Genomic DNA, 16,146 nt, shown 5'->3' on the forward strand with positions numbered 1-16,146 from the left:
GTGTTGTAAATAAATGATCTGATGTAAACTTGAAGATAAACCATGTTTACATAATCCTAAACTAAAAGTAAAGATGCTGAAAAGCTGGCAGAAATTGAAAATATTTGCAGCATATTTTAATACAAATAAGCTTGTAGCTATGAAAGACATTATCACATTATGTATCTATGCTCTTATTCACAGTTGTGTTTTTCTCCACAAAATTAACAGTTTTAGCTGAACTAATGTCTCGTTGGTTCTCTGCTCATGTTTTCGTCATGGTTTGTGAACTCTAACTCAAAGAATATATTCAAGGTTTTACTCCAGGCTGTTTACTGTTCTGGCATATTTGTGAGAAGAATGAGGAGAGGAAATATTTCCAAATGTGCGCAATTTTGTGTGCAACTTTAAACATCTGTGTTTTGTTTCGTCTAGTTCTTCCACATGCGATGTCCCGCTCTGATGGATTCTGTAGTTCAGATCATCTTAACGCCCTCGCTGGAAACCTCAACCAGGTACAAAGTGGCTCTCTCCGTATTTTCTCTGTTTCATCATTGACAAGAGTTCCTTCTTCAATGCTATTAATAAACAAAAAAAAATATCAACTCATTGATGAATAATGGAGGAAATTCACTTGTGTGTCAGATTCATCATTTGCACCCGATTTATGCACACATCCATTCATTCGGTCACATTTATTACCCTCGTTGAGTCACCAAGAACAAAATGTGGGTAGAAGCTGCAGCAGGATGTTGTGCCATAGTCACAATAGCGTGTGAGACACAAAACAGAAACCTGGCTCCTTGCAGACAACCTTGACTATGTGGCAAGACGATAAAAACAACTCCAAAAACATCTGCCACATGTATTAGGCAAATATTTCCCTTGGGTTCACTCCTAATCATTAACCTTTGACCAACATAGGACGGGGGGCCTCGACGTCTATTGTGAAAAGTGGATGTTGAGACTTTGCTGTGGATCCATTTTTAACTACATACCTGCTGAGGCAGATCATTTCCCCTGTTTGGTTATGAAATGCCCTGAGCAGATGTTTTTTTTTTCTTGATTGCACTCCAAGAAGTGTTCCTGCTGCACATACTGACGCTGTCAGTATTTATCTTAGAACAGGCTACGGTTTTTCATTTGTTTTGATCTGAAGAGTAGTCTGGGGGTTTGCTGCAGAAAAGTATTTCTATGACTTGAATCTAAACAGAAACCAAAGCTGCATCATCTTACAATGTCTAAATCTAGACCCAAACAAATGGTTGTGGTTCTTTATGTTCTTCTTTTTTTCCCCACATGAGGCACCAGTGAGCCGTTCAAGGAGAAAGGTTGACAACTTGAAGACCAGCTGCCTGCTCCACCTCCACGCCGACCACTTCTACTACAAGAAGTTCAAGTCTGTTGAAGCTGTTGTGGCTCAGGTCAAATTTCTTAATATCACATTTTATATGTAGCTGAAAAGCTAATGTTCCATTTTTAGATATACCGCGGTTCAACATGTGGTCAAAGGATCACAACATAAAAAGACTTCCCGTGTTCTTGTAGAATTAAACAGAGCTCACAAAATGAAATTGGATGTTTTTTATTATTTTGTGAGAGGAAATATTGTAAGACTCACAATAATAGAACTTCAAATAGGAGCACAGTTTGGTGCTTCTATTTGAAGTCTATAAATTTACAACCTTGGATTGCTCCAATAAAATTCACATAATCTGTTCCCTAATGCTACAATCTCTTGAGCGTTTGTTTTTTTTTTAGTTAAATCAATTGAAAAAAAAAAAATACCCCATCTGATACCAGATTAAGGATTTTTTAATTATTCTTATATATTTTTAAAGAAAACTTATTATAAAAAGTCACATTATGCACATTTTTGCTCTTCCATTTAGGTCTCTTCTGTTTCTACAAACAGCCAGAGGATGTAAGAACCTGTCAGCCGTTTTTTGGCAATAAGTTGATTTTTGCTAAACCTCCGAAGTATAACGTCACAAATCAACAGGCACTGCCCCTCACCCAGCAACCCAAACAAAGCTCCAGCTCAGTTATGAGTGTTTTGTACTTGACTTACAATCACTTGCTGGATTGGTATGCAGAAGGCTCCACTTCTGCTTTTCAAAGATGCGCATCTGTTTGCATCGGTGTTCACGTGGGTGTAACCAGTGCTTCTCAATTCCAGTCCTCAGGCCCCCCTGCTCTGCATGTTTTAGATGTGCCTCTATTCCAGAACAGCTGATTCAAATGATTGCATGACCATCAAGTGCTGCAGAAACCTGTTGATCACCCATAGATTCAATCCAGGTGTGTAGCAGAAGGGAAACACCTAAAACATGCAGGGCAGGGAGGCTTGAGTACCGGAAATGAGAAACGCTGGTACTAAGCACTGAGCACTGCATGGTCAGTGCAGTCCAAGTCAGTGTGCAACCCAGCTTTAAATATTTTAAAATACATACATATTTTAAGGAATATTTTTTTAAAAAATATATAGATTTTAAAAAAAAATTATTTTTATATATATTTTAAAAATATTTATTTATTGCCAAAATATGTTATTTTCATAATGAAGCTAAAATTAGACAACAATAATGTGGTCTAATTACAATAGTTACAATAATGACATTAAAGTTATATGTTTTGGGGGAAATCTACACCACACCAATGGTAAAGTGAATGTTTTTGCACCTTTGAACCGAGAGTGAGGGACACTAAGCTCAGATACGACTGTAAAGTTTTTTACTGATGTTCTGAACCACAACGGTCCAGTTGGAGTTACTTCACAGACTGACATTAAGTTTTCTGTCTGAACAAAATTGTGTTTTGCTTAAAATGTTTTATTGATAGAACCAGTAAAGAGTCTCACCTTTTTCATATTTGCACAGAATGATAATTGCAGACATTTATTGCTATTTAATTTTAATCTGAATCAGGGTCATTCTCTTGATACCCGAACAGTTTATCAAATACATGATTTTTGATACAGTGCGTTGCAGTGAAAGCAGTCAGTGAGTGAGTCAGGTGTTGGCTGTTTTCTGTGGTCAGACTGATGGCTTCCTCCTCACGCCTGTGCTTTCATCAGCTCATCATGTCATCTTCATATTCTTTCCACTTCACTCTTGTTGTTGTTGTTGGTACAGAGCCAGACTGCTGTTGGGCAGGACTGAAGAGTGAAGTATAAATAAACAAGCTGTAGTTTTCAGTCTCTACTGACTTGGTTACAGATGCCGATCTATAAAGTTGTGGAAATTTCCCAGCAGACTCTCCTATTCGCACATATCTTGCTGCAAAGAGACAAACCTTTGCTTATGACATGTTAGCATGTGCATCTAGTGGACGAAATGCACCAGCCAGACTGAAAATGCTCAGATGATAACCTTTCTTTAGGAATTACATTAAGAGGTCTGTTTTATGACCCTAGAGCAGGGGTGTCAAACTCCAGTCCTCAGGGCTGGTGCCCTGCTACTTTTAGATGTGCCTCTGCTGCACCACATCTGAATAGAATAATTAGGTCATTGCAAGGGTCTGGAAAACTGATCTACACAAGGAGGAGGTAATTAAATCATTTCATTCCAGTGTTTTGTACTTGTGGCACATCTAAAAACTGCAGGACACCGGCCCTTGAGGACTGGAGTTTGACACCTGTGCCCTAGAGTGATTATGCTATTTTAAACCACTAATGAAGAGGCCCATAAAATAAGCAAAATATCTTTAGGAAGCATAAAAAGCCTCATGTCCTCCATCTTTGCTCTTGGAAAGGACCAACCTGATTTCCAAAAAGCAAAGTTATACTTCTGAACAAGAAACTATCTGCACAGCATTCAATATATACCAAAAAAGTAAGAAATGGATCTTGACATCACTGTAGATCAGTGAGTTGATTAAATCTTTCAGTGCATATATTACCATGCAATACTAGAGAATTGAATAATTATACAATTCCCTAAATACTTCATGTGCATGAAGTACTATAATCTATCATTAGTGAGTTTGGCTAGTAGCAGTTAGCATATCGCTATTAGCATGTCAATAAAGTTTTCCCGTTTACAATTGGAACATGTTTAAGGTAGTTTTGGTATCAGTCAATACCTAATTATTCAAATTCAAAGGCGTAATAAGCCACTTTTCATCATTACATTTCATACCAGAGGTTCTTGGAACATTGTTCAGTTTTGGATCTAAAATCAAGAGGGGAACCTATTGTTGATTGGTTGACTTGTTTTCTGCAGGTTTCCTCTTATATGTGGGCCGTGAACGACATCTACGACAAGGCTGACTTTGATGGAATCAAGCTGATCAACTTTAAAGTCAAATCCCTCAAGGTAAGTTGGAGAGTTTTCTGCAATTTTGCACGATTAGAACGCAAAAGAACTACTGTAACATGATTTACTAACACATACATTTCTAATTCTAACATGTCGAAGTTATTTATGATGCACATTTAAATCTAATTACAACACAAAAGTCACTTTGAGGGACATTCTCTCAGAAGCGTTTTCAGTTATTGGTAGTTCTTGTGCTTCCCTGTACAATTAATTTACTGCCTTTGTTTCTCCAGGTGATGATGACAGCGAATAAGACGGATCCTCTGCATCCTCTGTTTATCGGACCGGAGAAACTGTTGAGTCTTTTCTCTGAGAAAAACTGGGGAAACTTCTGCCTGGCCTACATGCTCACTAACCGAGACTACAGCGGAGTGCTGGGGCTCGCCTGGGAGGGCAAAACCGGTAAGCTGCAAAAGTAGCACAAGGAGTCAGAAGCTGTCAAACTGAAACACTAAAAATAACATTTATGTTTTGGTTGTATTATGTGGAGAGAGAAAAACACCAGGCAAGTCTTTCATTCTGCTGTGTAGGCACGTAAAAAAATATACTTTTCACAAGAGAGATTTAACACAACAGATTGCTTGGATAACAAGTGAAGTCACTGACTTGAGCTGGTTCTTTAGCATGACTTTAGCCTCATGTTTCAACCCCTACAGTATGATAGAAATGAATTTAACAGGACACTTCCTCTGCTCTTTTAGGTATTATCAATGATTAATTGTTGGTACTTTTATACTATTGTTAATATTAGGGTGGTTTTTGTCCCAGTGATAATATTGATTAAACTATGTCAAGAAGGATGTTTTCTGATCAACTGTCTAAATAAAAAATTAACTTGTGACCAGATTTTATGTATTTTTGAGAAACTTTAATATCATAATATTTTAAAACATAAAGTACCAGACAATAACACAGGAGCCTCCCTCATAACATTTTATTGGGTTAGACTTAAATAGACAACACCTAAACTGCTCTCAGTCCAGACCAACGACTCAGCATTAAAGCATTTATAATTTGATTTTAAGAAGTCGAATCATAATTTATTGTGGGTTTGAGAAGAGACACACAAAACCACAGATGCCCTTGCACGACATTAGTTCCAGAACATGATGTTCTGGGCATAAAAATAAGCTTTGTGTTGAAGTGTGTGCTCCATTTAGGACAAACCCGACATCCACTTATGCAAGTTCATTAACAAGTTTGCTTAGACAATGTTGTTAATGGTCTTTTATTTACTGACAAATTCCTTTAGCTTTTTCAGCAGTTGTTCAGCTCTTAAGCACCCGTAGAAAAAAAAGGATGGATTAAATATATATATCACTTTTATCAAAAACACATTGTGTTTTGATAACATACAAAACTGTGTCAAGACCTAAAGCCAGAGCAAACAGAAATGTGAGACAAAAATGAGACACTGAATTTTAAGCTTAATAAAGTGTATCATAGTTTTCTGTTGTGCTTCTCTGTGGGAATCTCAGTGTGAGTCTGTGCAGATCTCTAAAATCACATCATTGTTTTTTACTTACAGGCTCATCTCAGAAAATAGTCATGGGTTTTTCTTCTAACATTTGTCGTTTTTCAGTTGGTATCAATCACTTACTTGAAACAGAAATCATCATTGCACTTATGTCTGAAACAAATCTTTTACTACCATGTTAACTATAAAGTTAACAGGGCAAAAAACTGTGACGATAACAGGGCCGTGAAACTACAGCATATTTGTTTGTCTGTGGCAAAACACACGTCACATTTTAATCCTGCTACTGGGGAAGTTTTTACTCAAAAACCACCAGACACAACGTGAGGGGAGCCGACAATTAGGACTCCTGCTGTGATTTGCATGAAAGTCATTTAGCTGTTTCTGTTTCCTTCCACAGAAATTTCTCAATGACTTTCAGTTATTTGTTAAAGTTAGATTTTGTTTACTTAGAGTTAAAACCAGAGTCAGTAAAGGTCAGCTAATATAAGACAAACAGTGTTCCAGTGTAGCGTTCACATCATGTTGAATGAACTCCCAGTTCCCCAAATGTACCTGCAAGAGCTCAAAGAGTTCAGGAACCCAAACACGTAAAGTGAACAAAAACAAGTATGAAGCAATCCCAGTAACATCAGCCAGTTCTGCAGAGGGGACTCTCTCGGCGTGTGGGCGTGTGTGTGTGTAGTATTATTTCTGTGCAGAAGGGAGTTGTTTTGGTTGGAGGTCCTTCCTCCTTGTCTTTCACTGTCTTAATCTCACATGCAGTTTTCCATTGGTCAAACTGGGGGGTGTGGAGGCAGCAGACCCCCACAGGGACATGTGACCAGGGTGCAGCAAACCTCTGTTACACACGCAAACACACACACACACACATGATCGTCATATGGAGCTTCTAGGCCTCTTACTGAGGATTGATGGCTGCATTCCACAGTGCTGTTACCATGGAGACGTCTCACATGGTGGGCATGCACACACATACACACACGCACACACACACCCCGCATGCACACAGTGAACGTGTTACTTGAAGTGTTGTGACTTTTCAGCCTCACATGAGTGGATTATGTCTGACCTGTGGAAACCAATACGCCCACAGTCTGTATCTTTACTTACTCTGGTTCATTAGAGGTCTGCAATAAAGAAAGGTCAAACAACAGGACCATAAACCCAAAGACCCTGAAGTCCACATACGTTTTCCACTGAATATGCTTTAACCTTGAGATCCTGGTAACCATAAGTCGTTCAGTGCACTGCAAAGATAGAAAAAAAAATACAAAAACAGAAAACTCAAAGCACATTTGGACAGATATCAGAATCAGGTTGAGCACTAAAACAAGGAATGTCACTTTGGTTCCACTTCGCTCTCACTGAAGACATTTTCGAAGCATATATAAATTCATTGTTTTTACAAGAGAGGAAGATCAGGTTGAATTGGAAAAAATCTGTCCAAACCAGTGCAGCAGAAATGCAGTTTGACTGCGCTGACACTGCATTTCAGATAAATATAAGAAAAAATTACATTCTGAATTCATGATTCAGCACTGAGGCTGCTGTTTTACCTTCAGTCTTATGTCAGCTAAGAAACACTGACAGACCTTTGAGACGTCAAACACTTGTGGGATGAGAGACCAAACAGCACAGAGGAATCTCTGTATTTACTTAAATGCAACCAAAAAGTTAGCAGTGACTGATATTAACCTTGCTTATATTCATTTTATAGCATCATGCACATGCTCTACCTGCATAGATGAAAATGACATCATGATATTATGAAGCAACTTTCTGAGTGTTTCAGCTTCTGTCGTAATGTAGCGTTACCTGGCGTTTAGAAACAAATTTATTTTGTGAACATTTTCTCCTTTCACTCATTCTGTAGCAATGCATCTCTGAAGAGTGGATGTGTGTTGGGATCGAATGGGTTAAATTGACAAAGTTCCCTTATGTTCCTGTCTTATTTTATTTACTTATTGATTTATGTATCAACAAACCAAATGGTAATTCAATTCCAATGTCTGAGTTCTCCAAAATATTGGTCAAATTAATCACAAAATAGTTCCAGCCATCAGTATTGTTTTTTTTTTTTTACATACATTAAGTATGTTTAGGTGAAAGAATAATAGTATAATGCATCATTAAGTCATGTTATTATTGAGTGCTAGCCGTCGTTTTTGAGTCGCAGTTTCACCAATTCTGTAGCAAATTTGAGAAGAGACAGTTTTTTGACATGTCTGATGAATATCAGAAACATCATTGTAAGGAAATTTCAGACGCCTTAGTTTAATTTAGTTTCATGCCATTTGAACTAAATTCAGATAGGAAATAGTGTGGCAAGTGTAATAAACTGAAGCAAGTTAACACACTTCAACCCGAAACACCGGCACTCCACAAAACAGTACCACAGCGTTAACGCTACATAAAGTTCATATGTGTGAGAGGAATTCATGAAAAACCCATACAATTTATTCACACGCACACAAACATCGTTCCAAGTTAAGAATCTGCTTCAACCATCTTCTCTGGCTACACAGAAATATGCCACTCTTTGTAATTTGGCAGCAATGCAAATCAGCAAGCATGTCTAACCTTGAAACTATTTTTGAGTGTTTACAGAGTGACTTAGAAGCTTTGTCTTCAGTTTCCTGTTCACACATGTACTGCACAGCAGGAGTTTTTCCTTGTAATGTGCATTTTAACAACCTGAAGAACTCCATAATGTACAGGGAGCAAGATATGATGTAAAAACTATGCAGTGGATTTGCATAAATTTGTTCACCGCCCGTAGAGGATGGCGGGCCGTAAATAGCTGGCGGGCCGTCTGAAAATAGCTGTTTAAGTGTTTGTTTTCAACACACTTTGTCCAAGCCTGCCCACGGGGCAACAACAGTCCTCCATTCCTTAGTGAGTTTCCGATGCTTACGTTTCCCACTTTCAATTAATTTTAGCCATCCAAGCTACGTGGTTACGATTTGAATTTTTTTTTTATTTGGGCTAAGTAATCCTTAACAGCATCTTTTAGTACCCAAACGTAGAGGCAAAGTAGTTAGTGTCAGGTTTCCTCTGTCTAACATCAACAGTTTAGCCTAATTTCATTTCCCCAGTCACCTTGGGACATCTCACCAAAACCTCCGTCCTGGCATCATTAGGGACATGTGTGGATCATCAGTGAGCCAAATATTGGACTGAATAGAGGGCAAGGCCAGTGATTCACTTGTCTCAACAGTCCCTCATTAACAGGATTGTTCTGGCTTCAATTTATTAATTTTTTTTTTCCAACAATGTTCAGAACTACAGAAGCCTTAGACGAGAGGTTAAATGTGTCAAGAAACACGAGAAAAGGTTCAGATGTCTTCTACTTCTGCACTGGTGGAGAGTCCAGCCTGAACTAACCTACCTTTTGTGGCTTATTACGAAATGAAACCATGATTTGTTTGTGGTTCAGTTATTGCAACATTACCGAGATCAAACACACAAAAGGAAAGTTTCAAGTTGAGCAAGACCTGTGATGCATTCCAGGCGGATTAGGTATTTTGTTTTAAACACTGGAAAGGTCAAATTAGCTTAACAAAAGGGCAGTTTAAATCCTTTTGAATTATTTTGCCGTGAAAAGGTCAATGGACTGCAGAAACAAAGGAGGGCTGTGATGGGAAGCCACCGGATGCAGTTACATTATTTACAGTGCGTTCGGGTGATTTCCAGAGACGAACTGAGGTTTTCAAAACGTTATGTTATCAGTAAGACGTTTTGCTTTGTCTGTTTTATTGTCAACTGTTTTATTTATGGACTCCAACTTCCTCCACATGTAGCTGAGGAAGCACTGCCATTGTTTGCACATATTAAACCATTTGAGTGTGAACTGTTTTATGTTTAACCACCTCTGCTGAAGTAACGCATGTTCTCAACTGATAAGTGAGCAGAAAGTGCAAGTGATGCAGCTGACTGACTGTTTACCATCAGAACTAATAATAGGGAGCTGAGATTTTGGCTCTTTTCTGTGACAAAGACAGAGAAGAAGACGAAAATATACTGCAGCCCCTCTCTGCCAGAGCTGCCAAAACCCACAGTATCTGTATCCAGAAGTCTCTTTCTAAGAATCCCAGTTCCTCGAATGGTCCATTTGGGGGTTGTTTTAGGGTCAAAAGTGGGATTTAAGTGAAACACACACAGATTTCTCGCTAAATGTGACCAAAGGAGTCTCTCATGGACGCTTGGCTCTTGATGGGAATGTAATAAAGCACTGTCTTGTTCTGTTATGCTCCCAAAGCTCAACTGTTTGAGCACGACTTTATGCCAAGAGAAGTTCTTATTGTCGACCTCTTCCACATCATAAATGGTAATCGTATTTGTACGACATGCGATAAATTGAGCAGGTTATCGTTTTTTTAATCTCTAATTGTTTCTGTCTGTTCCTGAACGTCATTCTTCTTTCCACTGTGCAACTAAATAACATGCTGGTAGAATAAAATAATCCATATACCTGCAGCTGGTTCCCACAGAGTAACCCCTGGTGAACTCAGTTTCCTTTAAATACCTAAACACACTCCTCACCATCATATTGACTGTTAACCACAGTACGTAAGAGGGCTTATGTAAAGCTCACGTGACTCCTGCTGTGACCTCTGACCTGAAGCCACACAGGGGCTAAAATAAAAACAAACTTAAATGGTCATTTTATTATAAAAGACTTCTTTGTCATGATCTGTGTTTTTCCTTGTTTATTTAGAGTTTTCTGTGTCGTTAAGTCTCTTCGTTGTCCTGTCCTCCCCTTGATTGTTCCCAGGTGTGTCTCGTCTCTGTGATTACCCTCCCGTGTATTTAACTCCACCTGTGTTCCTTGTTCGTCGTCGGGTCCTCGTCAATGTCTAGCCTTGTTGTCGTCAATGTTTAGTCTCTTCGTGTTCAGTGTGTGTTACTCCTGCTCGTTGTTTAGACTAAGTTATTTTCATTAAAACATCATATTCATCATACCTGGGTCCGCTGCATCTGCCTCACCACTCTCACCACCCGCATTTCCTGACAGAAGGACCCGACCAGACCGAACGGTGAGGCTCGCTATTATGGACCCAGCTGGAGTGAGGTTCCCTCCGAAAAAGCAGAGCGGACCGAGGCGGAGATCCAGCAGGGAGGACAGGGAGCTAGCTGAAGCTCTCGCCGACCTGCAGCGGGAGCTTTTCCGGGGAACAAGGCTGGTGTTAGCACCCCCCGGGTACGGCCCCCGTCGATTCCTTCGTCCGGGAAGCCAGCGACCTGAGCCGCCGGTGGAACCGGCCCCTCGTCGCTTTCCGGAAACACCTCCTCCGCCGTCTACCCGGAGACAGCGACGTGAGCCGCCGGTGGAACCGGCCCCTCGTCGCTTTCCGGAAACACCTCCTCCGCCGTCTACCCGGAGACAGCGACGTGAGCCGCCGGTGGACCCGGCCCCTCGTTGCTTTCCGGGAACACCTCCTCCGCCGTCTACCCGGAGACAGCGACGTGAGCCGCCGGTGGACCCGGCCCCTCGTCGCTTTCCGGAAGCACCTCCTCCGCTGCGAGCTCGGAGACAGCGATGGGAGCCGCCGATGGACCCGGCCCCTCGTCGCTTTCCGGAGCCGCAGCCAGCCCCAAGGTTTCGCTCCGGCTCGCCTCCGCAGCCGGTCCCGAGGCTTCGCTCCGGCTCGCCTCCGCAGCCGGTTCCCAGGCTTCGTCCCGGCTCGCCGCCGCAGCCGGTTCCCAGGCTTCGTCCCGGCTCGCCGCCGCAGCCGGTTCCCAGGCTTCGTCCCGGCTCGCCGCCGCAGCCGGTTCCAAGGCTTCGCTGCGGCTCGCCCCCGCAGCCGTTTCCAAGGCTTCGCTGCGGCTCGCAGCCGCTTCCGAGGCTTCGCTGCGGCTCGCCCCCGCAGCCGTTTCCAAGGCTTCGCTGCGGCTCGCCCCCGGAGCCCGTTCCGAGGCTTCGCTGCGGCTCGCAGCCGCTTCCGAGGCTTCGCTGCGGCTCGCCCCCGCAGCCGCTTCCGAGGCTTCGCTGCGGTTCGCCCCCGCAGCCGGGACCGAGGCTCCGCTCCGGCTCACCTCCAGCCGGCGCACCCGAGGCAGAATCAGCCGGCGTTCCAGCCGGCGCACCGGAGGCAGAATCAGCCGGCGTTCCAGCCGGCGCACCCGAGGCCGAATCAGCCGGCGCACCCGAGGCCGAATCAGCCGGCGCACCCGAGGCCGAATCAGCCGGCGTTCCAGCCGGCGCACCCGAGGCCGAATCAGCCGGCGTTCCAGCCGGCGCACCCGAGGCCGAATCAGCCGGCGTTCCCTCCGAGACCCCGACTCCCGAGACCCCCTGTGTTCCGACCGAGACCCCCTGTGTTCCAACCGAGACCCTCTACGTTCCTTCCGGGACCCCGACTCCCTGTGTTCCTCCAGAGACTCCCTGCGTTCCTCCCGAGACCCCGACTCCCGAGACTCCCTGCGTTCCGACCGAGACTCCCTGCGTTCCTACCGAGACTCCCTGCGTTCCGACTCAGACTCCCAGCGTTCCACCCGAGACCCTGACCTCCAGCGTTCCACCCGAGACCCTGACCTCCAGCGTTCCACCCGAGACCCTGACCTCCAGCGTTCCACCCGAGACCCTGACCTCCAGCGTTCCACCCGAGACTCTGACCTCCAGCGTTCCACCCGAGACCCTGACCTCCAGCGTTCCTCCAGAGACCCTGACCTCCAGCGTTCCTCCAGAGACCCTGACCTCCAGCGTTCCTCCAGAGACCCTGACCTCCAGCGTTCCTCCAGAGACCCTGACCTCCTGCGTTCCTCCAGAGACCCTGACCCTCTGCGTTCCTCCAGAGACCCTGACCCTCTGCGTTCCCTCCGAGACCCTGACCCTCTGCGTTCCCTCCGAGACCCTGACCCTCTGCGTTCCCTCCGAGACCCTGACCCTCTGCGTTCCCTCCGAGACCCTGACCCCCGAGACCTTGACTCCCGAGACCCCGAGGACCAAGACCCCCTGCGTTCCTCACAAGACTCCCAGTGTTCCGACTCAGACCCCCGGCGTTCCCACCGAGACCCCCTGTGCTCCACCAGAGACCCTGCCTCGGGGGGCTCATCATCGCCACCTCCCGGGCCGCGGACAGCCGCTGGACCGCCTCCTGGGGTCCCGCCTCCGTGGTTCCCGCCTCCAGCCCCGCGGACGGCCGCCGGACCGCCTCCGTGGTTTCCGCCTCCAGCGCTGCGGACGGCCGCCGGACCGCCTCCGTGGTTCCCGCCTCCAGCGCTGCGGACGGCCGCCAGACCACCTCCGTGGTTCCCGCCGCCGCGGACGACCGCCGGACCACCTCCGTGGTTCCCGCCTCCTTTGCCTCCGCCCACCCTGTGGGTAGTTTTTTGTTGTTTTTGGACTCTTGGCCCTTCTTGTTTTTCCGCCCACGATGGTGGGTTGTTTTTTTTTTTTTTTTTTTTTTTGTTGGTTTGGACTCTGGCCCGCCGTCCGGCACCCCTCCACCCACCCTTGCTGGGTTTTTTGGTTGTTTTTTTTTTCTTGGGCGTCTGGTAGCCGCCCTTGAGGGGGGGGTACTGTCATGATCTGTGTTTTTCCTTGTTTATTTAGAGTTTTCTGTGTCGTTAAGTCTCTTCGTTGTCCTGTCCTCCCCTTGATTGTTCCCAGGTGTGTCTCGTCTCTGTGATTACCCTCCCGTGTATTTAACTCCACCTGTGTTCCTTGTTCGTCGTCGGGTCCTCGTCAATGTCTAGCCTTGTTGTCGTCAATGTTTAGTCTCTTCGTGTTCAGTGTGTGTTACTCCTGCTCGTTGTTTAGACTAAGTTATTTTCATTAAAACATCATATTCATCATACCTGGGTCCGCTGCATCTGCCTCACCACTCTCACCACCCGCATTTCCTGACATTCTTTGGATTTCCATCAACCCACAGGAATAAAATCCCACAATTTGATGTATTTTGTGGATCTTAGAAACATACAATCTGACAGTGAGCTGGTCAGATAGAGATTGATTGCATGACTGAGAGGGTCTGCTGCTGTGAATCTAATAGCTGGTCTTTTGACAATAATGTCACGTGCCATCCATCGTTCCATGTGAATTTATCCAGCTGTTTGTTATTGTAAGGAGGGCTTTTGAACCCGTTGCCTGACTGAAATAGAAAGAAGACGGGCTGGGGCAAAATGGATCTGCATGTTTTAATGTACCGAGTAGAAGCCCGAAGCGCGGGGCCTGGAAGGATTTTAAGTCTTGTTGGCTTAGGGTATTTCCAGTAGCAAAAAAATAAACACTTATCCAACAACTTCTCACTCTAAAACAATTATTTGCTGTGTCTTTACTGAATTTTAGTTCTGCCTTAGAGTTTGCACTGTCTGTGTATGCATGACTCTGCATATAGATCTGCTCAAAACCTGAAAAACACAAGATGTACAGTACAGACCAAAAGTTTGGAAACACCTTCTCATTGAATTCAATGAGAAAGTGTGTCCAAACTTTTGATCTGTACTGTAGCTTGTGCCTTTATCTGCTTAAAAAACCTATAAATAGAGTCTGTTTTTTTTTTTCATTAATTATTGTATTCTGTGTTCCTTCAACCTAGAAGTAGATCTGGACCAATGTTTTAAATTAAATTTACTAGAGGACCTCAATGTAAACACATGTTATGTTTCTGCTTCTCCTTCTTTCATATTAGGTAACTGGGGAGGAATATGCTCCAAGTATACTGCCCTGCGTAACGGCGGTAAGGCCACCCTGAACACGGGACTGATCACGATTCAGAACTACGGACAGTTCCTGCCTCCTCGACAGGTCCAGCTCACCTTTGCACATGAACTGGGTCACAGCCTGGGATCTCCGGTCAGTCCTCCCATCTCCCGTTACACCCATCATCTACACCAGCCCAATACTCTGATATTTGGGTATTGAGTCTATTTGTTCACTGAGAATATGAACAAATAGATTATACCAATAATAACCAGGTGATAACGCTCCATGCTTGACTTAATTTTAAAACTCCACCCGTCTTGCAACTTATTGACTTGTTAGCCACGGGTTAGCATGAGGTGTGTACACTGGGGCTGCACAATATTTTATTATCTTGTAATTGTGCTGCTACTGGTAAATATTGTGATGAGAATATCAAGGTTATGATCTTCTTTCCTCTCATTCTCTTCTCAGTTTCCTACACTCACCTTTCATATTTTGAGCAATGTCATCTGTGACCATTGTGAGGATTTGCTGCTGTTGTGTCCAACCATGTAAAGCACAAGTTGATAATGCTTGGAATATATTAGCCAGAAATATTGCTGGGTTAGGTTTAATGCTGGGTCATGCCACTAATGTGAAGATTGCACACATAATATCGCAATGATGATATACTTGCAATGTTTTGTGCAGCCCAGGTGTATGTTCTGTTGCAGAACTTTTCTTTTAAAACAGGTTTTATCTCAGTAAGTGAAGTGGCTTCATTTTCAAAAGCCTGATTTGTTTATTAGCACTTTAGGTTTATACCTAAAACACTTTAAAACTTTAGCAAATACAAAACCAACTTACCTGTTTACAAGTTTATCCTAGATTTTTGCTACAGATATGAAATGTATTTTTTAAATATTGTGACCTTCATGATTGACTTTCCTTAATCTGCAAATATTTGTTGCAAAAATAGTCAGTTTATTAGATGTTCTTAATCTTTTCTTATTGATAGCATAAAATGATTGATCCTAAAAAGCTTTAAAAATGCCTTCATTTAGTGTTTTCCTTTAGTTTTACTTATCTACTTTCATGGTTCATTGTTCATAAATTTAATAGGTTTTTTTTATCCCTACATTTCATGTGTCGTCTGTTTTTCTTTCTAGAGCTTTCCTTCCTGTCAGCCCACATTTTGCATTATTAATGTAGCAACAGTGCTCATTTAATATTAGATAAGATATAGTTATATGTCTCCCATGGGAGAAGTATGCTTTAAAAAGATCTTTAATCTGTAGAAAATCTGCAGGTGAAAAGAAAACTAATATTTATTTTTCATCCCTTTTCCTTAACTTACACTACCAAACATGCCTAAGTGGATCTGTGGTGAATGGGAGTAAAAACCTCACAACACAAAGCTCTACCTGAAGCTGTGGATTGTGTAATTAACACTACTCATCCCTCTGATTAGACTCAAAGTAAATGTTTCCATTAAACATGCGTGCGTATTTGCAGCGTACTTGAACAAATTGTACCCGACCTGTTTACCAGAATAGACTTTAGAGACTTTGGCCTTTATTGATTGGATTGTCTGAAAGGGACACCAGACGAGCCTTGATGTCGCTTACATACACTGATTATTAAATCAGTTCAATAGTCATGGTGGGAATGACACATTTACTCTTTGCTAAAATAAAAGCTGATTGCACATAAATGTTCTGCCTTACACACATCAAACT

General features: G+C 43.2%; 1 protein-coding gene across 2 annotated transcripts in view; it reads left to right on the top strand.

Moving 5' to 3' along the window:
• Positions 1-16,146, top strand: part of LOC114150800 (disintegrin and metalloproteinase domain-containing protein 10) — a 33,444-nt gene that overhangs the window by 8,451 nt on the left and 8,847 nt on the right. For both annotated transcript variants that reach the window (XM_028027498.1, XM_028027499.1), the window contains 5 exons: positions 415-494; positions 1,284-1,403; positions 4,203-4,295; positions 4,532-4,700; positions 14,415-14,578. In XM_028027498.1, coding sequence (XP_027883299.1) covers positions 415-494; positions 1,284-1,403; positions 4,203-4,295; positions 4,532-4,700; positions 14,415-14,578 — 626 coding nt within the window. The remainder of the gene's footprint in view (positions 1-414; positions 495-1,283; positions 1,404-4,202; positions 4,296-4,531; positions 4,701-14,414; positions 14,579-16,146) is intronic.

Source organism: Xiphophorus couchianus, chromosome 9 (assembly GCF_001444195.1).
Source record: "Xiphophorus couchianus chromosome 9, X_couchianus-1.0, whole genome shotgun sequence".
In the NCBI taxonomy this organism is placed as follows: domain Eukaryota; kingdom Metazoa; phylum Chordata; class Actinopteri; order Cyprinodontiformes; family Poeciliidae; genus Xiphophorus; species Xiphophorus couchianus.